We start from the raw sequence: 26,930 nt of genomic DNA, 5'->3' as shown, positions 1-26,930 counted from the left end.
ATCTAGGGTACTATGCAAGGTTAAATTAAGTTCCTCAGTTAGGTGGTTAACGTATTGTTATACTCTGATGTCCTTGGGTAGGTGGAAAGAGTATGGAAGGGCATCTAGGAATCTTTGGGTTGTTTGAGAATTTATAGCACAGCTTTTGATGATCCTTGGTTGGGTTCTGAGCAGATTATTTGTTGCGATTGCAAACGTAATAAAATGGTGGTCCGTTAGTCCAGGATTATGAGGAAAAAACATTAAGATCCACAATATTTATTCCACGGGACAAAACTAGGTCCAGAGTATGACTGTGGCAGTGAGTAGGTCCGGAGACACGTTGGACAAAACCCACGGAGTCGATGATGGCTCCGAAAGCCTTTTGGAGTGGGTCTGTGGATTTTTCCATGTGAATATTAAAGTCACCAAAAATTTGAATATTATTTGCCATGACTACAAGGTCCGATAGGAATTCAGGGAACTCGGTGAGGAACGCTGTATACGGCCCAGGAGGCCTGTAAACAGTAGCTATAAAAAGTGATTGAGTAGGCTGCATAGATTTCATGACTAGAAGCTCAAAAGACAAAAACGCAGCCCTTTTTTTTTTTTGTGTGTGTAAATTGAAATTTGGTATCGTAAATGTTAGCAACACCTCCGCCTTTGCGGGATGCGCAGGGGATATGGTCACTAGTGTAACCAGGAGGAGAGGCCTCATTTAACACAGTAAATTCATCAGGCTTAAGCCATGTTTCAGTTGGGCCAATCACATCAAGTTTATGATCAGTGATTAGTTCATTGACTATAACTGCCTTGGAAGTGAGGGATCCAACATTAAGTAGCCCTATTTTGAGATGTGAGATATCACAATCTCTTTCAATAATGACAGGAATGGAGGAGGTCTCTATTCCAGTGATTGCTTAGGCGAACACCGCCATGTTTAGTTTTGCCCAACCTAGATCGAGGCACAGACATGGTCTCAATGGGGATAGCTGAGCTGACTACACTGACTGTGCTAGTGGCAGACTAAGCTGGCAGGCTGGTGATCTCATTGTGGAGTTAGAGCCCTGTCTATGTTCATAGATAAGATGAGAGCAATCCTCCAGCTAGGATGGAGTCCTTCACTCCTCAGCAGGCCAGGCTTGGTCCTGTTTGTGGGTGAGTTCCAGAAAGAGGGCCAATTATCTACAAATTCTATCTTTTGGGAGGGGCAGAAAGTTTTCAACCAGCGATTGAGTTGTGAGACTGCTGTAGAGCTCATTACTCCCCCTAACTGGGAGGGGGCCAGAGACAATTACTTGATGCCGACACATCTTTCTAGGTGATTTACACGCTGAGGCTATTTTGCTCTTGGTGACCTCTGACTGTTTCACCCTAACATCGTTGGTGCCGACGTGGATAACAATATCCCTATACTCTACACTCGCCAGTTTTAGCCTTAGCCAGCACTATCTTCAGATTAGCATTAATGTCGGTAGCCCTGCCCCTTGGTAAACAGTGTATGATCGCTGGATGATTCTTTAAGTCTAATACTGCGGGTAATGGAGTCGCCAATGACTAGGGCTTTCAATTTGTCTGAGCTAATGGTGGGAGGCTTCGTAATGGGTGGAGGAGAGACCAGAGAAGGCTCGGCCTCTGACTCCGACTCGCTGCTTAATGGGGAGAACCGGTTGAAAGTTTGTCGGCTGAATGAGCGACACCGGTTGAGCATTTCCTTCAAGAAGCCATGAGAAAATAGTTTGGCTGCGGGGACTGTGCGAGGTGATTTATACTACTATCTGTACTTATTTGTGGCACAGACGCTGTTTCATCCTTTCCTACCCTTGTCTAACGATTGCTTCTGAAGCTGGGCTTGCAGCACGGCTATCCTCACCATAAGGCGATTGTTCTCCTGTATATTATGAGTACAGCGACTGCAATTAGAATGCCTAGTGTTCATGTTACTACATGGCTTCGGCTGGTGGAGGTCCTGTCCAGATAAAGCGTCCTGGGTGAATAAGTTGAATAAAAAAAAATAAAAAAACGCAAAGTTGGCAGGTAGCAAAGTAACGCTAGCAACAAAATGCACAGCAGCACGTAAACAAGCTCACAAGTTGTGACAGGAAATGACGTCAGCACTCAATAGACCTTTCTAGTGGAGTTGAATGCTGAGATGTAGTCAATGAACAGTATTCTCACATAGGTGTTCCTTTTGTCCAGGTAGGAAAGGGCTGTGTGGAGTGCAATAGAGATTGTGTCATCTGTTGGTACAATATGCGAATTGGAGTGGCTCCAGGGTGTCTGGGATGATGGTGTTGTGAGCACTGACCAGCCAAAGCATTTCATGGCTACAGATGTGAGTGCTATGGGGTGAAAGTAATTTAGACAGGTTACCTTGCTGTTCTTGGGCAGAGGGACTGTGGTAGTCTGCTTGAAACATATTACGGACTGGGTCAGCGAGAGTTTGAAAATAAAATGTCTTACTCCCATCGGCTACAGCGAGGGTGATCACACAGTCGTCCGGAACAGCTGTTTCTCTCAAGCATGGTTTGGTGTTGCTTGGTAGCATCGTCTGGTAGGCTGGTGTAACTGGGCAGCTCACGGCTGGGTTTCCCTTTGTGATCCGTGATAGTTTGCAAGCACTGCCACATCCAAAAAGTCAGAGCTAGTGTTGTAAGATTCGATTTTAGTCCTGTATTGACACTTTGTCTGTTTGATGGTTCATCGCAGGGCGTAGCGTTATTTCTTATGAAAATCCGGATTAGTGTCCTGATCCTTGAAAGCGGCAGCTCTAGTCTTTAGCTCATTTCGAATGTTGCCTATAATCCATAGCTTCTGGTTGGGATCTGTACGTACGGTCACTGTGGGGACGACAACGTCGATTCACTTAATAATGAAGCCGGTGACTAATGCCACCTGATGAATCCTGGAACTTATTCCAATCTGTGCTATCGAAACAATCCTGTAGCTGTAGAATCGTACCACTTCTCTATTGAGCATGTCACTGGTACTTCCTGTTTTGAGTTTTTGCTTGTAAGCAGGAATCAGGAGGATCGAGTTGTGGTCAGATTTGTCAAGTGGAGTGCGAGAGCTTTGTATGTGTCTGTGGCGTAAAGGTGATCTACAGTTTTTTCGCCTCTAGTTGCACAGGTGACATGCAGGTAGAAATGGTATCTTCTGACTGGGGGAGTTTTGTTAAGAGCCTCAACGCTTGCTCTAAACATTAACACGCATCGCTTGCAGTACATTCTTGGAAACATAAAGACTGTATCTTTCATATCAGTGAGAAGTAAGCAAAAGCTTAAATTACTACACGCCTTTGGATAGGGTTATTGTTACCACATGGCCATATCTCCATGTTACATCGCTTGTTTACAGAAGACGGACCGAAGACCTAGGCTGCCACCTGTGCTAATTATCTATCTAGCATGCTCCGAACACTTATGTGTAAGCATAGCTGTGGAGGAAGTGTAGTTCGTCAGCTGAAGGCACACATCTTGTGGATCTGTGCAAAACTGCTACAGTAAGTGTATCTTTTCTTATTCGGCATATTCTGATTTACTTTTCTAAACGTTAAAACACAGTGTCGGAATTGTAGTTCACATGGAGCCAAATACAAATCTGATTACTGACCATGGGACTTGTGTGTGTGAATGGTTAAATTTGATGTATTTTCCGTGAAGTTTTTTTTATTTGCCCTCAATCTTGTTGCTTGTTAGCTACTCTGTGAATTGTTTACAAACAAATGAGTGAATGTGCTAGAAAGCTAAATGGCTACCTAGCTAGCTAGATGACTGCTGTGGCTAGCCAAAAAGTTGGATCATCTTATGACTGGGGAAAAGTCCATAGCAGGCATTGTCACCTACGCTTGCTACATAACTTCTGAGTGATGGGAAGCACCAACACCAATCAGCCTAGAACACTGTGCGCACACCCATCGTTACTATGACAACTGGCGTAGCCATGTCAGCAAATGAATGCTGTCTGAACACACACATCCGATTTGAAAAACAAAACTGATTTGAGCACTATGGCCTGCAGTGTGAACAAGGCTTAAGTCTCTCACACACACACATACACACAACAACAATCTGCAAGGGAGAAAATCCCCAAATCCAGATGTGCAAAGCTGTAATCGCTGCCAAAGGTGCTTCTGCAAAGTATTGACTCGGGTGTGACAGGCAGCCATACAGTCCAAATCACCGCTGCAATATGGCAGCTTCAGATTATACTAACGGCATGTTTTTGTTTCAGCTGGAGAAAGGCTCCAGGTGGCTAATTATAGACCACACTGTGTTTTTTTCCTTTTCTAGCCGTTAATCTTTGTAATGGGGCCAGTTCAGCATATTTGAAAAAAGTTGTTATTCATGTAAAAGTGTGGGGTGTGTGTGTGACGGGACTACGCTAGAGAGAGAGACAGACTGCAAGTATATTTGAACTTGCTCGTTCCATTTTCTAAATTGAAACCAGAAGGGAACTGAATTAGCAAGGCTCTGTTCTCTTTTCTGTGGTACAATTTAAAACAGCCTTGTCCCTCTGGACCACTGTGGCTACATCTGATGAATCCCATTTAGCTCGGTGCCAACTTTAATTTACAGTCCCCTTCATCTCAAATTGAGAAACTCTGGCCTCAAAAAGCACTTAACTCCTCCTTCGTGTGAAACACCCGCATTCTTCTGAAATGAATATTGATTTTGTTAATAAATTCAGGCAGTCATTTTTAAAGTTAATGTCCTTTCCACTTCTTTCACACACCATCTAAGCCTTTTCCATTTAGAAAGTGTCAAGAGAGCAACTCGCCTAATTTGTGACAAGCATTGAGCATTCAGGCCTCAATTACTGTCCTGAAGTAGCATTAGCGCACATAGCCTAGGTCTAACTCTCATTAATGTTTAGGCTACAGTTAGCAGCTGTTTTGCGCTGGCCCCTTCAGCCATGGATCAATGGGACAGTCTGGAGCCCTGATCCACAGACATACTGTAGTCAACCTAATGGGACAGTCTGGAGCCCTGATCCACAGACATACTGTAGTCAACCTAATGGGACAGTCTGGAGCCCTGATCCACAGACATACTGTAGTCAACCTAATGGGACAGTCTGGAGCCCTGATCCACAGACATACTGTAGTCAACCTAATGGGACAGTCTGGAGCCCTGATCCACAGATATACTGTAGTCAACCTAATGGGACAGTCTGGAGCCCTGATCCACAGATATACTGTAGTCAACCTAATGGGACAGTCTGGAGCCCTGATCCACAGATATACTGTAGTCAACCTAATGGGACAGTCTGGAGCCCTGATCCACAGATATACTGTAGTCAACCTAATGGGACAGTCTGGAGCCCTGATCCACAGACATACTGTAGTCAACCTAATGGGACAGTCTGGAGCCCTGATCCACAGACATACTGTAGTCAACCTAATGGGACAGTCTGGAGCCCTGATCCACAGACATACTGTAGTCAACCTAATGGGACAGTCTGGAGCCCTGATCCACAGACATATTGTAGTCAACCTAATGGGACAGTCTGGAGCCCTGATCCACAGACATACTGTAGTCAACCTAATGGGACAGCGCTAGCCACAGTTGATAGTCCTGTTATTTGACCAGCTGTCAGAGCTCAAGAGCAAAAGTACTGTCTATTGCCTTGTTTATAAAAGCATGGGGTGGTTTGACATTGAGTCAAAAACATGAGAATATGGGAGATGATACTCTATGCAAGGTACAGTACGAATGAGGGTTCGGAACCTTATAGCCAGTTATCTCAATCGTCTTTTTTGCAGATAGAACCATATAGTCCCAAGCCGTCAAATAGTCATCTAGCGAGCCTAAATCATAGCCTTAGATCGCCTTACTAACTGGTTTATTCTGAAGCGTGTTCATTGTTTTTATACTTTTGAAATACAACTGCTTAGTTTAGCAAAGAATGATCTAGTATTCTTTCCTGAATCGTCTCTGGTTTGTTAAATCAGTAGCTGGTCACCCCAGCCTCAGGTCAGCTCACTTGAGACCAAGAGTAGCTCAGGGTTTTCCTCTTGAACTAGGCCTATTTGGTTATACATTTACGCTAATCATTTATGTGTTTAACAGACTTGTTTTGCTGAGTACAATAGTTTTGTGTTAGCCTAGTATATGAATCTTGGCCTAACTATTCATATTATCTTTTTGGGGTTTATTCTCTCATGCATTTGTGTGTGTGGGTGGTTAATGGTTAACTTGTTGGTGAAATTCAAAAGAACTTTGTCCTTATAACGTTCTCTCTTTCTGGGAAATAAACGGCTATCAACATTTTAACATCAGCTATAACTTTTTTGTTATACTACTGACCGCAGAAATATAAACTAGTCTAGCATATAAACTAGTCTAGTCTTTACTTGCCAAAAAAAACTATACCTATAACCGATATTTAAAAATGTTTAAGCATTCCAGTACAGTTAAATAGTTAACACACACACACACGCACACACACACACACACACGGACGCAGCGGTCTGAGGCACTGCAGCTCAGTGCAAGAGGTGTCACTACAGTCCCTGGTTCGAATCCAGGCTGTATCACATCTGGCCATGACTGGGAGTCCCACAGGGCAGCGCACAATTGTACCAGCGTCATCCGGGGTAGGCCGTCGTAAATAAGAATTTGTTCTTAACTGACTTGCCTAGTTAAATAAAGGTTACACACACACACCACACTGACCAAAAAGTTATTTTGTTGGCATTTACGTATGTCCCCATTACCAGTAAAACATAATCAAAACCTATTTCTTTCACTTACTTGCTGTGCTGTTTCGTTGTTCATTTGTTTCATTCTCAACCAGGATTTCTCATACTATGGAACACCGTTTGGGTCTTTGTGTGTCAAATAACACTATTTGACGTGTCAAATAACACTATTTGACCAATCAGGACCTGAATATGACTGCACATAATAATTTAACGCGTTCATTAATTGATGTAGTTATTACACATAGTGTAATCAATCACTCGGATTTCATATGTCACAACGATTCATCGATACATATGCTATGATGCTGGTAAAGTTGTCTCGCACAGTGCTGGTTATATATATATACAAAAGCTAGCTAGCTTATGGATGCAAACAATGTTCTTCCCCAAAAACATAACACAATTACATCTGTTTCAGTAGCTATAGTTAGCTAGGTGTCATCTAAAATAACCCTAAATTATAAGAGCTTTTATTTGATTAATGGTGTTCAGACCCATCTATGTGAATCTAGCAAAGTATGTCATTGACAGTGATGCAAATGACTAAAAATAGTAGAATTATGCCATAATTGAATAGATCATGCTAAATGAGGTTGGAATGTTTATATAAAATCAACAAAAGACAATTTGTTAATTTGACAATCTGTTGAAATCACACTGGATGTATTATACTTTAGAATTGCATTGGGGGCATATTTATTTCACTGTACAGCCTTACCTATGGATTGTGGATCAATGGCATGGAGTATCAGTCTACTCAGTGACACCCAGAGAACATTAGCGTTGTAGCTCTTATTGCAGGACTCATTTATTGTCAACCTATGTGTATTGAACACTATTCCCGAGGAAAAACAATACGGTGTGGATGTTTTGGAGTCTGATAACTGGGGGAAAAAATATGTATCTTGGGTATTGAGTAGACTGATACCCCATATCATTGATCCCCAATCTTTAGGTAAAGCTGTACAGTGCAATATGAATGTCAATAAATACACATAATAGGCTGACTGGGAAGGTGATTTGTCACAGTCCCGCGATAAGAGCTACAACACTAATATTTGCATAAACTCTTCACGGTTTTGGTCTGTGGGTGTCACAGAGTCGTCTGATACACCATTTCATTGCTTCACATTCCAACCTTGTTTAACATCTAGTCTAAATATGGCATGATTACACCAATTGTAACCTTCTGCATCACTTTCAAAGAGGTGCTTTTATTTTGAAGGCAAACCGCAAATTCCACTATTGTGCCTAATCCTTATTGTGGCTAGCTTTACAATACATAACTCTGTCCAGTCGAGCATCACTAGCCAGATGAAGCTAGCTGGCTGTTTATAACGTTAGCTGTGGGCAACAAGGTTAAGTAGCTGGCTAGCTATTTATTTTCATGAACTGAAGTTCAATTTCAATAGGCAAACAACAAGTTCTACCTAGCTAATACTTACTCACAAGGATTCCTAAATCATTGCTAAAATAATAAATGACTGCAGTTTCTACTGGTCATTTGTTTTCAGGCTGGTTGTATTGGTGCAAGCTAAAGCTAGCTACTCCAGAATTTGCGATCAAACAAATAATGCTTTATTACCAACGTGGTATTGTAAACACATCGTTCATGGTCAGTGTTTGCTTGTTTGCAGACTTTTGTACAGCTTTGACAGTGCTACTGATAGTAGTGTGGACGCTTGGCTTGCACGTGTAAATTCAGAATACACAACATTCTATAATAGAACTCTTATTTCACGTGTCAAATTAAAAGCTTATTTGACGCGGTTTTTGACGCGCAAAGACCCAAACGGCGTTACATAGTATGTCAGTTATGACGCTATTACTGTGTAACTCCGGTAGGACATTTTTCTTAATTTTTTTCTTACTCTTTCAAATGACTGCTCGACTTGTTGACTGCTCGATCCACACAGCAGACATTGTGGGCTAGGTTAGGAATGCTGTGTTGCACATTGTAGTGCAACATTTTACGTGGTGTCAATACGTCATATAGGTGTGCGCGTCAGCTTTGACATCGGTTTTGCACATCAGCGTTAAACTAAACATATCAATGTTGCCATTTTTATCTAATATCGTCCGATTCCGATATTGTTGCATTCCTGCTAATTTCCTTTGTTTATTTACGAAAGTAGAAACTATTGGGATTCTTTCTCATACGTTGGTACCACCTAGATGTGCTGATGCAAAAAACAATTCCCACCTCTTTAAAACAATGTCTTTATTTTGGTCAAAAGGCAGTGGGGCAGTACAGGCTACATATGGGCTGTGAGTGGCGGCACTAACCACTAGACCACTCACCTCTTGAGGTTGGCCATGGGTTTGCCATAAAGCATGTTGCACTTGGTGTCTTTCCTGTAACATTTGGCAGACTGTGAGTCTGTCCACTTCAACTAGGCCTAATGAGTGATTCCTCATGAAACCAGGACAAAAAAAAGACCATGATTTGGGTGATTTCCCAAAATGTAAACCATATAGTCCCTTGGAGGAAGGATTGTTGACATTTTGTATCTAAAAGCATAATTGAGAAAAAATTGGCATACAGTTGAAGTCGGACGTTTACATACACCTTAGCCAAATACATTTAAATTCAGTTTTTCACAATTCCTGACATTTAATCCTAGTAAAAATTCCCTGTCTTAGGTCAGTTAGGATCACCACTTTATTTTAAGAATGTGAAATGTCAGAATAATAGTAGAGTGATCTATTTCAGCTTTTATTTCTTTCATCACATTCCCAGTGGATCAGAAGTTTATACACTCAATTAGTATTTGGTAGCATTGCCTTTAAATTGTTTAACTTGGGTCAAATGTTTTGGGTAGCCTTCCACAAGCTTCCCACAATAGGTTGGGTGAATTTTGTTCCATTCCTCCTGACAGAGCTGGTGTAACTGAATCAGGTTTGTAGGCCTCCTTGCTCACACACACTTTTTGTTCTGCCCACAATTGTTCTATGGGATTGAGGTCAGGGCTTTGTGATGGCCACTCCAATACCTTGACTTTGTTGTCCTTAAGCCATTTTGCCACAACTTTGGAAGTATGCTTGGGGTCATTGTCCATCTGGAAGACCCATTTGCGACCAAGCTTTAACTTCCTGACTGATGTCTTCGGATGTTGCTTCAATATATCCACATAATTTCCCTCCCTCATGATGTAATCTATTTTGTTAGGTGCACCAGTCCCTCCTGCAGCAAAGCAACCCCACAACATGATGCTGCCACCCCTGTGCTTCACGGTTGGGATGGTGTTCTTCGGCTTGCAAGCCTCCCCCTTTATCCTCCAAACATAACGATGGTCATTATTAGAGGTCGACCGATTAATCGGAATGGCCGATTAATTAGTGCCGATTAATTAGTGCCGATTTCAAGTTTTCATAACACATTTTTTTTAAACACCTTTTAATCCTTCATTTAACTAGGCAAGTCAGTTAAGAACACATTCTTATTTTCAATGACGGCCTAGGAACGGTGGGTTAACTGCCTTGTTCAGGGGCAGAATGACAGATTTTTACCTTGTCAGCTCGGGGATTCAATCTTGCAACCTTACAGTTAACCAGTCCAACGCTCTAACCACCTGATTACATTGCACTCCACGAGGAGACTGCCTGTTACGCGAATGCAGTAAGAAGCCAAGGTAAGTTGCTAGCTAGCATTAAACTTATTTTATAAAAAAACAATCAATCAATCATAATCACTAGTTAACTACACATGGTTGATGATATTACTAGTTTATCTAGCGTGTCCTGCGTTGCGTATTCGTGAAAAAGGACTGTCTTGCTCCAATGTGTACCTAACCATAAACATCAATGCCTTTCTTAAAATCAATACACAGAAGTATATATTTTTAATCCTGCATATTTTGCTAAAAGAAATCCAGGTTAGCAGGCAATATTAACCAGGTGAAATTGTGTCACTTCTCTTGCGTTCATTGCACGCAGAGTCAGGGTATATGCAACAGTTTGGGCCGCCTAATTTGCCAGAATTATGACATAACATTGAAGGTTGTGCAATGTAACAGGAATATTTAGACTTATGGATGCCACCCGTTAGATAAAATACGTAACGGTTCCGTATTTCACTGAAATAATAAAAGTCTTGTTTTCGAGATGATAGTTTCCGGGTTCGACCATATTAATGACCAAAGGCTCATATTTCTGTGTGTTATTATGTTATAACTAAGTCTATGATTTGATAGAGCAGTCTGACTGAGCGATGGTAGGCACCAGCAGGCTCGTAAGCATTCATTCAAACAGCACTTTTGTGCGTTTTGCCAGCAGCTCGTCGCTGTGCTTCAAGCATTGAGCTGTTTATGACTTCAAACCTATCAACTCCCGAGATTAGGCTGGTGTAACCGATGTGAAATGGCTAGCTAGTTAGCGGGGTGCGCGCTAATAGCATTTCAAACGTCACTCGCTCTGAGACTTGGAGTGGTTGTTCCCCTTGCTCTGCAAGGGCCGCAGCTTTTGTGGAGCGATGGGTAACGCTGCTTCGAGGGTGGCTGTTGTCGATGTGTTCCTGGTTCGAGCCCAGGTAGGGGCGAGGAGAGGGACGGAAGCTATACTGTTACACTGGCAATACTAAAGTGCCTATAAGAACATCCAATAGTCAAAGGTATATGAAATACAAATTGTATAGAGAAATTGTCCTATAATTCCTATAATAACTACAACCTAAAACTTCTTACCTGGGAATATTGAAGACTCCTGTTAAAAGGAACCACCAGCTTTCATATGTTCTGAGCAAGGAACTTAAACGTTAGCTTTTTTTACATGGCACATATTGCACTTTTACTTTCTTCTCCAACACTTTGTTTTTGCATTATTTAAACCAAATTGAACATGTTTCATTTTATTTGAGGCTAAATAGTTTTTATTGGTGTATTTAAAATAAGTGTTCATTCAGTATTGTTGCAATTGTCATTATTACAAATAAAGAAAATAAAATTTGGCCGATTTAATCGGTATCGGCTTTTTTGGTACTCCAATAATCGGTATCGGCATTAAAAACATAATCGGTCGACCTCTAGTCATTATGGCCAAACAGTTCTATTTTTGTTTCATCAGACCAGAGGACATTTCTCCAAAAAGTAGATCTTTGTCCCCATGTGCAGTTGCAAACCATAGTCTGGCTTTTTATGGCGGTTTTGGAGCAGTGGCTTCTTCCTTGCTGAGTGGCCTTTCAGGTTATGTCGATATAGGACTCGTTTTACTGTGAATATAGATACTTTTGTACCTGTTTCCTCCAGCATCTTCACAAGGTCCTTTGCTCTTGTTCTGGGATTGATTTGCACTTCACACCAAAGTACGTTCATCTCTAGGAGACAGAACGTGTCTCCTTCCTGAGCAGTATGACGACTGCGTGGTCCCATGGTGTTTATACTTGCGTACTATTGTTTGTACAGATGAACGTGGTACCTTGAGGCATTTGGAAATTGCTCCCAAGGATGAACCAGACTTGTGGAGGTCTACATTTTCCTTCTGAGGTCTTGGCTGATTTCTTTAGATTTTTCCATGATGTCAAGCAAATGGCACTGAGTTTGAAGGTAGGCCTTGAAATACATCCACAGGTACACCTCCAATTGACTCAAATTATGTCAATTAGCCTATCAGAAGCTTCTAAAGCCATGACATAATTTTCTGGAATTTTCCAAGCTGTTTAAAGGCACAGTCAACTTAGCGTATGTAAACTTCTGACCAACTGGAATTGTGATACAGTGAAATAATCTGTCTGTAAATAATTGTTGGAAAAATTACTTGTGTCATGCACAAAGTAGATGTCCTAACCGACTTGCCAAAACTATAGTTTGTTAACAAGAAATTTGTGGAGTGGTTGAAAAACAAGTTCTAATGACTCCAACCTAAGTGTATGTAAACTTCCGACTTCAACTGTATGTATGTCATTTTGGCCATGTGACCCAGGCCTCCTTTAGACTCCATAACCTCCGTCTGTACGTGCTAGAAAGCTAAACTTGTTGTCGTATGGAACTTTACCGCTTACTCTGTAATATGTAGACCTATTATATAAGTCTAATCCTTTCATCACATGCAGTGCTACTGCTTCCATTTTTATCTACCTATGGCTTTGCACTTGTTCCATCTCAATGACTCTGTCTGTCAGTGTCTCTGTCTTATTTCTCTGCTTATCTTCCCATTTTCAGCTGTGTTTCTTGACATTCCTTTTCACTGGTCTGACTAACGAGCCACTAAGTGCCACAGCAAAACAACACTGTGACGTCCGTGTGCATCTTGTCACCAATTAATCATGCTTAGGCCTTAGTCTGTTTTTCAGAGGACTCACCTTGTTTCCACCCTGCTGTCCTTATCTGACAAATTGTGATGGCGCAAATACCCCAGGCTTGGTTCTTTTGTTGTATTCAATGTTACTCTTAAGATTTGTAAATATATTTGAATGCAGTGCCAAAAGCCCACAATTTCAACCAGACTGGTTGAAACGCACATATCTGAAATTCCTTGTTTTTCTGCCGGGGATGGGGGGGAAAAGAGTAAGGCGTAAATTATTCGGGATGTTTGTGGGTTATAAATAGCTGTGCGTTTCCAAAGCGTTTTGTGTTTGAAGTAAAATCCTCATCTGAATAATTTATTTACATTTTTTCCTGAGAAGACGTGATATTTCTTTCATGTGTTTGTCTATAAAGTTCAGGCTATTCATAGAAATTATTGAGCAGATCTGAGTTCATTGACGTTTCAGAGTCAGCATCTCATCTCTCAGGTATAGTGATCCCTCTAATATTAATTAATTAATACTAATATTAACAAGTGATCCCTCTAATATTAATTAAACTTTTGTGTCATTTTATTCTATCCTCTACCAATCCGAACCCCTGTCAGATATGGTTATGGACGACTTTTTAGATAACTTGGATATCCCATCCATTGACATGGACATGAGTAAAGTTCTGGACAACCCTCTGCATCTTGATGAGATAACAAAGGGTCTAAAGTTAATGCAAAGTGGCAAGGTCCCAGGCCCTGATGGCTTCCCTGTCGATTTTTATAAAACGTTCTCAGATCAACTCGCCCCATTACTATTAGATATGTTCACCGACTCGTTATCACAGGGCTCTCTCCTCCCGACGGTAACTCAAGCCTCCATCTAACTTATACTTAAAGATAAAGATCCGGCGGAATGTGGTGGATATCGGCCCATTTCACTTTTGAACGCTGATGTTAAACTATTAGCGAAGGTTCTAGCATGCCGGTTGGAACCCTGCCTTCAGGATGTCATATCTGATGACCAAACGGGTTTCATCAAAGAGTGACAACTGTTTTCCAATGTACGCCGGCTTTTGAACATTATACTCTCCTATCTCTCCAGACCCCAAATTGTTGTTTCTTTTGACCAGGTGGAGTGGGATTATTTAAGATTTTGTTTTGGGTCCAATTTCATCTCATGAAATATGTCTGCTCTATTCTGCTCCTACGGCTAGCGTACACACCAACATTCAAAATATTTCCCCCTCTCCAGAGGGACCCGTGTCCCCCCCCCCTCCCTCCTTTTTGCTCTTGCATAGAACCGCTTTCCTTGGCCTTAAAATTATCACCATAATTCACTGGAATCCACCGAGCTGGTGAAGAGCACAGTGTTACTGTATGCCGATCTATTATATCACTAACCCTGTAAACGCTGTCTAACATAATGCATATTTTAAACACGTTTGGATCATTCTCAGGTTACAAATTGAACATTCAGAAAGTGAATGTTTTCCGATCAACCCTGCTGCCAAGCAAATTCACTTTGGAGCTCTGCCTTTCCGTCTGTCGCCCTCTGGTTTTTCCTGTTTGGGTGTGGATATTACACACACTCTGGCTACCCTCCATAAAACTCACTTTTCAAGCCTAGTTACACGAGTTAAAGCGGACTTTAACAGGGATAGTCTGCCTCATTAGCTGGCAGAATCCAATCTGTTAAAATGAACATTTTACCTAGGTTTCTATACCTTTTTTCAATATCTGCCGAAGTCATTTTTTACCAAGTTGGATAGGCTCATCAGTCATTTTATCTGGACAGGCAAATCACCTAGGATACGTAGAGCAATACTTCAAAGACGAGACATGATGGAGGTTTGGCACTTCCAAATGTACTGCTTTACTATTGGACAGCCAATATTCAAAAGATGGTCTGGTGTAATTCTCCAGATACCAACTGGTGCTCATTAGAGGTGCACTCCTGCCAATCATCCTCCCTTTCTGCTCTCGCTTGTGCCCCACTGTCCTTGTGTCCTTCAAAGTATACTGGAAACCCCATTTGTGTGCTTTACTTTGAAGATCTGGAGACAATTTTGTTGACATGTTAGACTTTCTGCCCCTTCTCTTCTAAGCCCTATCTGTAACAACCACCTATTTTTACCCTCCAAATTTGACCAGGCTTTTGTTTTGTGGTGTGAGAGGTTTGGTTTGTTTCAAATATGTATTTTTAGATGGGAAGTTTGTCAATTTTAATGATCTCGTAGCTAAATCTAATCTGGCTCATTCTAATCATTTCTGCTATTTTCAAGCCCATAACTTTGTTCGTTCTCATTTTCCTACCTTCCCTCAACTACCTCCCAAGACGTTGCTAGAGGAGAATTTGTCCCTCCTGTGGAGTCGGCAAGGTCTGATTTTCTAGATTATATGACATTATGCTGTCCTCTGGAACCCTCTACAATAAACAAAATCAAGAGGGACTGGGGTAGGGAACTTGACCTTGCAGATGACTGGTGGGAGGAGGTCCTTCTTAGGGTTAACTCCACATCCTCATGTGCCCAGTTAAGTTTCATTCAGTTCAAAGTCTTGCACAGAATTCACTACACCGAAGAAAAACGTTCTAAATTCCTCCCAGAAACGAATGACACGTGATAGATGTTCATTCATCCGGCATACCACACCCATGTGTTCTAAGCTGTCTGTGGATTGCTAAACCTTTTTTAATACTCTCTCTAAAATTCTAGATATTGACCTGGAGCCTTGTCCTCTAATAGCTATATTTGAGTTCCATCTTTGTTGTATAGTCTCTCTAAAAGTAGAGCGGATGTTGTAGCGTTTGCCTCCCTTATAGCCCGCCGGCAGATCTGTCTTAACTGGAAATCCTTCAAACCTCCCACTGCATCATCCTGGTTGAAAGATCTAGTGTCTCTTCTACACCTAGAAACAATGAAATACACTCAGAGGATGTACTGATAACTTTTTCTTGAGATGGCAACCTTTTAATTTCCTTTTTTGAACAGTTGCCTTCTATTGATCAGGAGTAAGAACTTTGGCCAACGGGATAGGGGAGGGTGTGGGGGAGGGTGTGGTTGGGGTGTAGGGGAGGGTGTGGGAAGGAAGGGTTAGTATGTATTTTTTTTGTGTACGTATATTTATATATTATTTCTAATTGTAAATGTATTTTATTTTTGTATGTATGCTGCTTTTGTTAGAGGGAGGTGGTTCAATAAGTATAGGGGGATAAAATGATGTATCTGTTCAATTTGTATTTCTTTATGTCCAATAAAAATAAAATAAAGATTGCATGAATTTTGCTGTAAAGTGCATATTTTCTCTACCATGCATGGCAAAAAGTGCAGATTTGCAGGAAATTAACTTTAAAAGTATTTTTTTCTTCTTCTCCGCTGTCAAGGGGTGGGGGGGGCGCTAACATGGAGTCAGTACAGCCCCTCACGATGAGGTTCCGTTTTTTTGTGGCGCCCACCTCCATCAATGTTGCCCATCCCTGATCTTTAACCTGTTATCTCTCTCTGGTTTCCTCGACAGGGGCCTGAGCATGGACCACCGACAATGCTAGGGCTACCATGGGCAGCGTCACACTGCGCTACTTCTGCTATGGTTGCCTCTTCACCTCTGTGACCTGGTCCGTCCTGCTCTTCCTCTACTTCAGCCTGAGCCAGGACGGCGGCCGGCCCTCCTTCAGGAATGTGCCCATCCAAGGGCCACAGGCCAAACGCTTCCAATCGCGCTTCACCAGGAGCCCTGGAGGAGGCCAAGAGCAAGGCATCAAGGCAGTCCCTGCAGCAAGAGGCAACAAAAAGGCCGATCTCTCTCCGGAGATGGGTAAGTGAGCCCTTCAGAGCATGAAACTTGAAAACAACCCCCATTGGTGAAAGATCTCTCTCATCTATATACAGAATTTAGGAGGGGTGTACGTGAGAAGGAATGTTCTGATGATAGGTGTTTAGAAATGGTTGTCAGTTTGTTAACAAAGCTCATGTGAACTGCCTCATAACCAGCTGCATTGCCTTCAGAGTTTCACACATCCAGAATGATGAGCTTAAGCTCCACAAGCTCACTCGTACTCATGACAGATTCTCGAATGGTTAGGACATTTTGACGGTCTGTATTATTCATTGGTCCCCAAGGGATGCTTGTCGTGTTGGCTTGCTCCCATGTCAACTAATGAAACATTTAACAGGCAGGCAGAGTGATGTGAAAACGATCTGCTCCAGAGTGTAGCCTAGGCGATTCCACGATGCCTTTATGCGTCAATGCCCATTTGAAGCTGGACAGTGAGAAACATAGGAACAATCAAGCTAACCATAATTCATTACGGATTATCGTTGAGCAGGTTCGGTTGGCATTGAGTGATTATTATGTTGTTGTTTTTTTTACTGTCCGAAGCAGGCGCAAAGAAACACACATTGTGCATTGCAGCAATATAAAGGCATGTTTGAAGTGTCTTTGGATTGGAGTGAGGCCTTCAGATGGCTGGTGAGTGAGTTGTTTCCATGGTTGCACAGAGTTACTAAGCAAAGCCATTACCACACACTCAGGATGAAGGCTGCTTGTGTTACCATGGCAATGTGGACCAGCCTAACCACCCCCAGTAGTGGATGCATCAATAAAATCCTCATAATGACACAAGCGCCCGTACTATTCTGAACCATTCCATCTATTTGCATCCTTTTTTTCTTCTCTCCATCCTGTCTTTTCCTCTTCAGGTATGATTTTTAATGAGCAAGACCAGGAGGTTCGAGACATGGGCTATCACAAGCACGCTTTCAACGTACTCATCAGCAATCGACTGGGCTTCCACCGAGACCTCCCCGACACTAGGGACGACAGGTGAGTGAGAGAGCGACAGCGTTTGAGTGTGTGGCATATATTTGGGTTTATTGACTCCGTGAGAGTGACACCGACGCAGCACTTTGCAAGCCATCATGAAGGGCAACGGTAGCCAAAGGTTAAATGGGAAATCATGTCAATCTCTCTGTGCCTGCCCTGTTGCCCCTACGAAATCCAAATACAGGGGATCTGTCTAGAGATGATCTGGTTTAGCACTGGTCCGAGGCTAACAAGTAGACCTGCAGCTTGGAGTATTCCCACATGTTATGTGTTAAGATGAGTTGCTTGTAAATGCAAAAATGAATTGGCTTGGTCAGTCTTGACAATCATTGGTACAATCGGGTGGTTTTAGGAGAGTTTGTAAATCCTGCTTACTCAGCAGACATGTTAGGATATGGCAGAGGGTGAGTAGTTAAGGCATAATATGTTACAGAAGCAAAGGGTAAAAACTGTTAACGTTTCCAAGGGGCAAGGCTTTCACAAGGTTGAGGAAAGCTCTGTAGGTGTGACCGTCATGATCCAAATGTTTCACTACAAGCTGCACAGTGAAACCGCATGAGTGTTTTATGTTTTATGCATGCATGAATACTGATCCTAGTTATGTTTGTCCCTGTCAAATACCTAGATAGGACTCTAGTGCCCAAAAGACAGTTTTAGCATGGGCAGCGCCATTGAATTTTCAAAATTTTTGAAGTAGTCAACATGGTGGAACTTCCTATGGGTAAAAGGAAGGATCACTTAATTCCATCCAGGTCACCAGAAGGGATCAGCCAATTAATTATGCTAGTGAGGAAACATTCCATAACTGCAGGTGGCAATAAAATCGCCAACCTTGGTTTTATAACTGATCAAACAACACACTCTCGGTGGCTGTGTGCACCCTTTCAGTTTGTTTACCAACTCCTAGAAGTAGTAGTAGAAGAAAATGTACTACTTCAAAATGGAGTTGGCCTCGATGGTGCTGCCCATAATGGGACACATGCAATGTCTATGGTCCCTGTTGTGACACCCAGGGGTTGGCTAATATGTGCTGGTGGCCCCACCCCCTCTCTGTCTCTCAGGTGCCGAGATGGGATCTATCCTCTGTCCCTCCCCACGGCCAGCGTAGTGATCTGCTTCTTCAACGAGGCGTTCTCCGCCCTCCTGCGCACCGTGCACAGCGTTCTAGATCGCACGCCTGCCTACCTGTTGCATGAGATTATACTGGTGGATGACAGCAGTGAACTAGGCAAGCTGCTCTTTTCAGTTGTCTATTTAGGACGTGAACTCTTGGGTTTTGTTCAGGCTCGCCTGAGCCAGGTAGACTATAACAAGGCCCAGTAAATGATTGGATGCTGTCATGGACTGTGTGCATCTGTCTACAGTGTGCATGCTTCAATTACCTAGTTGGTGAACAAACGCAGGCTACTGTATTGTGTTGACGTTATCGAATGCCTGTGTGTAAATAAAGTCAGAAATCTTGGATCTCAATAGGATCTACTTGTAAATTAATCTCAACTGAGCTCCATCTGAAAGCTTCTGTCCTTTCCCTCCACCACAGCTGACCTGAAGGGAGACCTGGACATCTATGTCCAGCTCAACCTCCAGGGCAAGGTCAAGGTGGTCCGCAACGAGAAGAGAGAAGGACTGATCCGAGGGAGGATGATAGGGGCCTCTCATGCCACAGGTGAGCCCTCCCGAGACCATAACTCTTCACTAATGTAACATGAGGCAGGGATGCAGGTAAAATAACTGTTTACTGTATGTTGTCTGTCAAGTTCCACACGGAAGTAATAGTGTTGTATTATGATCAGCTGCAGTAGGATGAGAGGAAGAGGCTACAGAGGAATCGAACAGTGTGTGTGTGTCTGCGCGAACAGTGTGTGTGTGTGTGTGTGGGTCTGCGCGAACAGTGTGTGTGTGTGTGTCTGCGCGAACTGTGTGTGTGTGTCTGCGCGAACAGTGTGTGTGTGCGTCTGCGCGAACAGTGCGTCTGCGCGAACAGTGTGCGTCTGCGCAAACAGTGTGCGTCTGCGCAAACAGTGTGGGTCTGCGCAAACAGTGTGGGTCTGCGCAAACAGTGTGGGTGTGGGTCTGCGCAAACAGTGTGTGTGTGGGTCTGCGCAAACAGTGTGTGTGTGTGGGTCTGCGCAAACAGTGTGTGTGTGTGGGTCTGCGCAAACAGTGTGTGTGTGTGGGTCTGCGCAAACAGTGTGTGTGTGTGGGTCTGCGCAAACAGTGTGTGTGTGGGTCTGCGCAAACAGTGTGTGTGTGGGTCTGCGCAAACGGTGTGAGCAGTGTGTGTGTGTGTCTGAACTGTGTATGTGTCTGTGTGAATAGTGTGTGTCTGTGTGAATAGTGTGTGTACGCGCAAATGTCAAATCCCTGTAGATGTGTACCTCGAACCACTGAAGATATCTTGCCTCTCGGGAAACATCCACCCTGGCCATGCCACCCCTCTCCCCATTCTTCTCTCTCCTGATTTGGTGTTTTCTTTCTGAAGGGGAGGTGCTGGTGTTCCTCGACAGCCACTGCGAGGTAAACGAGGCGTGGCTGCGGCCCCTGCTGACACCCATCCAGCGGGACCGCAAGTCGGTGGTGTGTCCCGTCATCGACATAATTAGCGCCGACACGCTGGCCTACAGCCCCTCCCCCATCGTCCGGGGGGGCTTCAACTGGGGGCTGCACTTCAAGTGGGACCCTGTGCCCGCCTCAGAGCTCAACGGCCCCGAAGGAGCACTGGGCGCCATCAGGTAACCCCCTGGCGGGAAACCAACCAGACCTTATCGGGAATAATAGATTTGCTCAAGGTGTGGAAAATGCTGAACGCAAGGATAAGGTCAACGACTTCAATATTTAATGGTTTAATAGGGAGACACACGTTCCTCTGAGAGGTTCCAATCTGCCCCATTCCAAAGACGAGACAGTCGTTATATGCTCATCCGTATCTGTTCTCTCTCCAGCTGCCTCGGAGTGCCTGGGCCCTGGTCAAAACATAGGCAACTTGCAGGGCCTGAGTGAACCATGGATTAGACATCTCTATCGCTTTAAAATGCCTATAGTTGAATTACAGCCATCGGCCTTATCCCCAGGAATGTCACTTAGACAGCATGTAATGTCCTAAGTGCCCTCAGAGAGGGGTCAACCTCTGGCTTAATAGGCAGCTAGAATTTAGAACCTATCAACCTGCTTTCAATCACATATGTCCATGCTCTCTAAGTTGAGCTGTGGACTGGAATAGTCCTGAAAGTGCAAACTCCAAGCTAGGTTTGACGCTTTATAGATGCAGAGGAACCAGTATGCACCTGAATGCACTCACCAAAACTATGATCTGTTTCCCTAAATTGTATTATGAAAGCATAACTGTACTATTGTATTTTATAACTTAGCTAGTCATGTTGGCAATAGAACAGGATTTCAAATGATGCTCACCTGACCAGATTGTGATTTATAATGGACCCTTTGGATTGCTTAAACAACATGAATTGTGTGCTGGTGAGGAGGCAGGGTTGTGTTCAAAACAACTACAAGTATGCTTGCTCTAGTTCCTCAACAGCACAGCTAGGAGAGCTCAAAAACAACACCTTATAGTTAAACTCTTAAATCATAAAAGTGCATTGAAATGACTTAGGAACTGTGCACACTTTGGAGAGGTGTGGCCACTTGGAGACACCAGTTAGTCCTCTCACTCAACCCCTTGTCATTTCTTTGTCTTATGTTGCACCTACCCCACATTTTCCAAGAATATTCTTGTTACTGAATGTATCCAGAATATATTCAACAAATGTGTCAAAGTACAGTAAATGTAAAATGCACATAAAATCAGTGTGCTGTTTGGATTCAGTCTGTCAGGTCACTGTTGTCTCCATTTCGGTCTAATAATTTCCAAATTTCCCTTTAAATTGCTACCAGTGTTATGCATATGTTTTCATATTTCTGCTCTAAGACACATTTTTACATGTATCCATATAGGCCAATTCCATTGAGTATAAAGGGTTAATGCTCAAATCGATTGGGAATAGCTCAGACTCCCCCCCCCCATTTTTTTTATTTCAGCCTGCATGAACCTGATATCAATAAAGCCCATAGCGTTGTGTTCCCATCCCCTTACGTATGGAGTCATGTGAAAGCTAATTAGTGGCCATAGAAGGACGCCTGGTTCCATCCACGTTTTGAAGAGCCTGAGTGCTTTCAATCCATTACTATGGCGTAGGCCGGTTTTAGCCTTAAGGGCTTCTCGGACACCCCTTAGTGTAAAGAAAAATACAATCTCTTTCCGTTTCGCTCAAATGCTTGCGTTCTGGGCTTTCCATAAGAACATAAGCCTACGGTCACACAGAGATTCATGAAAACGTATTAAATCAGATACGCATTCATCATGGTCCGTCATCGTCAAATTCAAGTCCAATTATTTTCTGAAGAGTTGGATACGCACAAAGGCCGGAGTTGTGTTATTTGTTTTGACGGACAATCATCTCTGGCGATCTGTCAAACGGATGGCTCCATTGGAAAAAAACATTCTCAATCAGTAATTCTCTCTGGTCATAGCCTGACTAGAAGACAGAGGCATTGTTTTCTCACATATTAGTGGTTGCGCTGCTAGTACCTTAAAGGATACTGATGTAACGACAGTGCCGACTCACTCTGTCTTACTCCCCCTCCCCCAGGTCCCCCACCATGGCCGGTGGTCTGTTTGCCATGGACAGGAAGTACTTTAACGAGCTGGGCCAATACGACAGCGGCATGGACATCTGGGGAGGCGAGAACCTCGAGATCTCCTTCCGGGTAAATAAAAGGGTCACACATACTCACTGCCTTTCACACGACACAGTCTGTCTCCGTAGTGTGTACACTCTGTCACATAACATACACAACATGTCTGCTTCATGTTATTCTTAGGCAGGGTACAGATGCTCCCAAAGTGACACCCACCCTTTCAATTGAACATATTTTTCCCGTTTTAGGAGGGGTGCCAAATCAACTAGGTGGGGAGCACACATGCACCTGGTCAAATGAGCTGTGACATGTCAACCACTCGTCATAAGCTCAAGACACTTGGTTTATTTACCCACGTTTTAGCTCATTTAGTCTAAGGCTTTGCCTTGTCAAAGTCAAGCTTTTCTTCCCCTAAGAAAAATACAGAATTAAATAAAATGTTTTAACTGACAGCCAAAGGCAAGTTTATTTCTCTATATTACGTTTTGGTCCATTTGAGTTGGATTGCCGCAGGCTGGAAACTATATATTGGCTTGGCTACATGAATCTCTCCAACAAAAATTCCTTTCTCGCCTCAGAGTTTTTAGTAACTATTACCACATCAGAGTTGGACATTTCTCTTCCAGTCCTGTTTGAATATTCTTGGCAAGACTACCTTCTCATGTCTTGCTATGTTACCCTATTTGAAAAGAGAGTACAGTATATTACTTCACTAAGGAAACATTATGTACGGTGCAGTCGGAAAGTATTCAAACCTCGTGACTTTAACCACATTTTGTTACGTGTCAAATGTTTAATCCATTTTAGATTAAGGCTGTATTTTATTTTATCTCCACTCAATACCCTATAATGACAAAGCAAAAACAGGTTTTTAGACATTTTTGCAAATGTATTAAAAATTCAAAATGTAAATATCAGATTTACAAAAGTATGCAGACCCTTTACTCAGTACTTTGTTGAATCGTCTTCGGCAGTGATTACAGCCTTGAGTCTTCTTGGGTATGACGCTACAAGCTTGGCAGACCTGTATTTGGGGAGTTTCTCCCATTCTTCTCTGCAGATCCTCAAGCTCTGTCAAGTTGGATGGGGGTCGTCGCTGCACAGCTATTTTCAGGTCCCTCCAGAGATGTTCGATCGGGTTCAAGTCCGGGCTCTGGCTGGGCCACTCAAGGACATTCAGACACTTGTCCCTGAAGCCACTCCTGTGTTGTCTTGGCTGTGTGCTTAGGGTCGTTGTCCTGTTGGAAGGTGAACCTTCGCCAGTCTAAGGTCCTGAGCTCTATGTGAAACATTGTCAGATTACATGAACCATATGGCTCTCTACTATGGGAAATGGAGCTGATGTTTGGTCAGACTTTCACTCCCCTACATATTTATTTGGACAGTTAAGCTAAAACGTTGAATATTGGCTCTATACTCCAGCATTTTTTATTTTAGATAATAAATTATGAGGCGATAGTACAGTGTCACTTTATTTAAGTGTATTTTCATACATATCTGTTCTATCATTTAGAAATGAAAGTACTTTATGTATCTAGCCCCCCCTCCCATTTGAAGGTGTCGTAAGTATTTGGACAAAACAAACTGCAAATGCGTTCAACAAGTTTGTAGAGTCATCTTCATAGTGGTATATTTGGCCATAGAATCTGCTCCTGCATGGTTTAAGTAAAAGGGGTTTGAGTTTTTCTATATAGAAGCTCAAAGTCATGAATGTGTGTGGTCTACAGTAGGAGGTTATTCACAACATGCATATAATATAGCTTAGATGAAGTGCGCTGGCGCTCTAACCAAGAATTCAAATATTTTCTGAACTGCTGAATGTGTGTTCATACAATGCATTTGAATTGTCTCTCCCTTTCTCAGATATGGATGTGTGGGGGCCAGCTCCTGATCATTCCCTGTTCACGGGTTGGTCATATATTTCGTAAACGGCGGCCCTACGGGTCACCCGGAGGTCAGGACACCATGGCCCACAACTCCCTGCGCTTGGCCCACGTATGGATGGATGAATACAAGGTACATGTACGGAGTAGTAGTACAGGCTGGGCGGTATAGCGTATTTTACTCTACCGGTATTTGATGCATGGACCAGTTTTGGTTTTTTACTTTTTTATAACGGTATTTCAATGTTTGGTTTGTTTAATGTCCTATGCCACTACGCCGAGTCGTCTTTCTCCTTCCACACACACCAATCCCAGAGTGCTCTACTACGAGTCACAACCATTTCACTTGCCATTCACTCACAGTGAGTGTCTGCATGGTCAATGCTGCAGATACATGATGGTGACAACGATAATGCTTTCCACTTTGCTCCTTAATATAAATCCACAAGCGTTCTATAAAAATCTAATCCATGTTTATTGGTCAAGTACACAGTTTTGCAGATGTTATTGCTGGTGCAGTGAAATGCTTATGTTTCTAGCTCCAGCAGTGCAGCAATACACACAATCCAAAAAACAAACAAGAAATATCAGAATGAGCAATGTCAGAGTCCGGAATATGAATAAATATGTAAAGGGTGTGTGTTTATAGACAGGAAATGAATAGAAAAGGTGTGTACTGCAGTAGTTATATAGGATGAGCCATGACTAGAATACAGTATATACACAAAGTGGTAAAACAGTATGTGACCAGTGTTCTGTCATGACGTTGGCCTGTGGGTAAGGTTTATGACCCCCCTCCATAAATACCTTTCTCCCTTCCCTCTCTCTTGACTCTACTGAGGGACGCTTGAATAGCCTTTATTAGACATAGAGAGTCTGGGAACATCAAACAAGTGGAGGGAAAGGAACCATATTTCGGTAATAGAACCAGTTGAAAATATGCGTTGGAACTTAATGAATATGATGTCAGTTCGGTTGTCATCTGAGACATTATGACTGATGACATAAACTGTATCTGGGAAAGTCTACACATTATAGTTATCAGATTCACATGGAATTGTTGTGCAATTTAAATGAAACTATTTGTGAAATGATTAAATGTAATTTTAGCTTCCAAATGAGAGAATTGGGTTTTCATAAAATTAGAGCTCTGCTCAATCAGTGGCCCGCCCCTGTGAAGAGACATGCGTTATAAACTATGAAACACACCCTTCTCCCTCCACTATATAAGCCCTTGACGAAAATGTAACCTCCTGTTCCGGGTACATTAGGACGACGGTCCGATGTCAGAAGGATTCAGATAATAACTACAGAACGAAGCCAACCTCAGCGTGAGCTTTGGTTGCGAATGGTATGAACTTTGAACTCTTATTCCCTACAGAAGTGATACCTCCTAGCCGTTGAGTTAGCAGCAGCCGCTGTAAACGTGGGCTAGGAAAGGAAGGACAGAGTATCACTACAATGTTTCCCATTCACCACCAGAGACACTCTACTCGACACTCTCTAGTAAATATTTATTGCATTTTCCTTTTCCAAATGGTAAATGGTAATTTAGAATGCATAAGATTCTGTATTTACGATAGAGTAGCTGCCAACGGCCCGATAGAGACATAGCTCTCCCTTTGTTCTTCAGTCTTCCCGCTCTTTCACTCAAACCCAACCCCCCTTTCTTTGTGTAACCAGCTGTCATATCTGTTCCTTCCGCTAGGGACGTTTTCCTTTGACATAATTTGTAATCAAGGTATGATTCATTCTGTGTGGTTAGTTAGGTATTTGGTAAATAAATAATTAAACCCAATTTTTGTATTGCTGATTCAACTTGTTAGCCAGGGTTCGTGAAGATAACCAAGAATTTACTTTCTGATGAGACTGAAATAAGGTGACGATTAATATTAACTGCTATTGATGTAAAATATTACTAGATCTTTAAGAGTTTATTCGGAAGATAACTGCTCTATAAATATTATTTTGTGGTGCCTCGACTTTCTAGTTAATTACATTTACATGATTAGCTCAATCAGGTAATATTAATTACAGAGAAAGGATTTTATAGAATAGCATGTCATATCACTTAATCCGGCATAGCCAAAGACACGGCAGTTCTACGACTCTATGTACATAGAGCAGCAGTCTCTAAGGTGCAGGGTAGAGTACCGGGTGGTAGCCGGCTAGTGACAATGTCTAAGGTTCAGGGCAGGTTACTGGGCGGAGGCCAGTTAGTGATGACTGTTTTAAGAGTCTGATGGCCTGAAAATGGAAGCTACACTATTAGTTTAGTTCATGTATCTTACTATCTGCAAACAGCTAGTTTGTATTTTTTGTGGTTAAAATAAATCGTGTTAGCCTCTAATGCTAAATGTACATAGTCAGAGCAGTCAATGGGTGGGGGTACAGGTTAATCTGACTGCATAGATAATGAACAGCGAGTAGCAGCAGTGTAAAAACAGGTGGTTTGTAAATGTAAATAGTCCAGGTGGCCATTTTGATTAGTTGTTCAGCAGTCTTATGGCTTTTGTGTAGCTGTTAAGGAGCCTTTTGGTCCTAGAATTGGCGCTCCGGTACCACTTGCTGTGCGGTAGCATAGAGAGCAGTCTATGACTGGAATCTTTGACCAT

General features: G+C 42.6%; 1 protein-coding gene across 3 annotated transcripts in view; it reads left to right on the top strand.

Moving 5' to 3' along the window:
- Positions 1–26,930, top strand: part of LOC139531725 (polypeptide N-acetylgalactosaminyltransferase 11-like) — a 55,482-nt gene that overhangs the window by 3,902 nt on the left and 24,650 nt on the right. For 2 of the 3 annotated variants that reach the window (XM_071328450.1, XM_071328451.1), the window contains exons 2-8: positions 16,433–16,729; positions 17,614–17,737; positions 18,799–18,965; positions 19,278–19,403; positions 20,220–20,469; positions 22,384–22,501; positions 24,296–24,448. In XM_071328450.1, coding sequence (XP_071184551.1) covers positions 16,471–16,729; positions 17,614–17,737; positions 18,799–18,965; positions 19,278–19,403; positions 20,220–20,469; positions 22,384–22,501; positions 24,296–24,448 — 1,197 coding nt within the window. In that variant the 5' untranslated portion in view covers positions 16,433–16,470. Of the gene's footprint in view, positions 1–3,326; positions 3,482–16,432; positions 16,730–17,613; positions 17,738–18,798; positions 18,966–19,277; positions 19,404–20,219; positions 20,470–22,383; positions 22,502–24,295; positions 24,449–26,930 lie in introns of those variants that run through there. The other variant, XM_071328453.1, reaches the window with a different exon arrangement.

Source organism: Salvelinus alpinus, chromosome 10 (genome assembly GCF_045679555.1).
Source record: "Salvelinus alpinus chromosome 10, SLU_Salpinus.1, whole genome shotgun sequence".
In the NCBI taxonomy this organism is placed as follows: Eukaryota; Metazoa; Chordata; class Actinopteri; order Salmoniformes; family Salmonidae; genus Salvelinus; species Salvelinus alpinus.
Note: the sequence above shows the minus strand (reverse complement) of the source record. Positions and strands in the feature narration are given on the sequence as shown.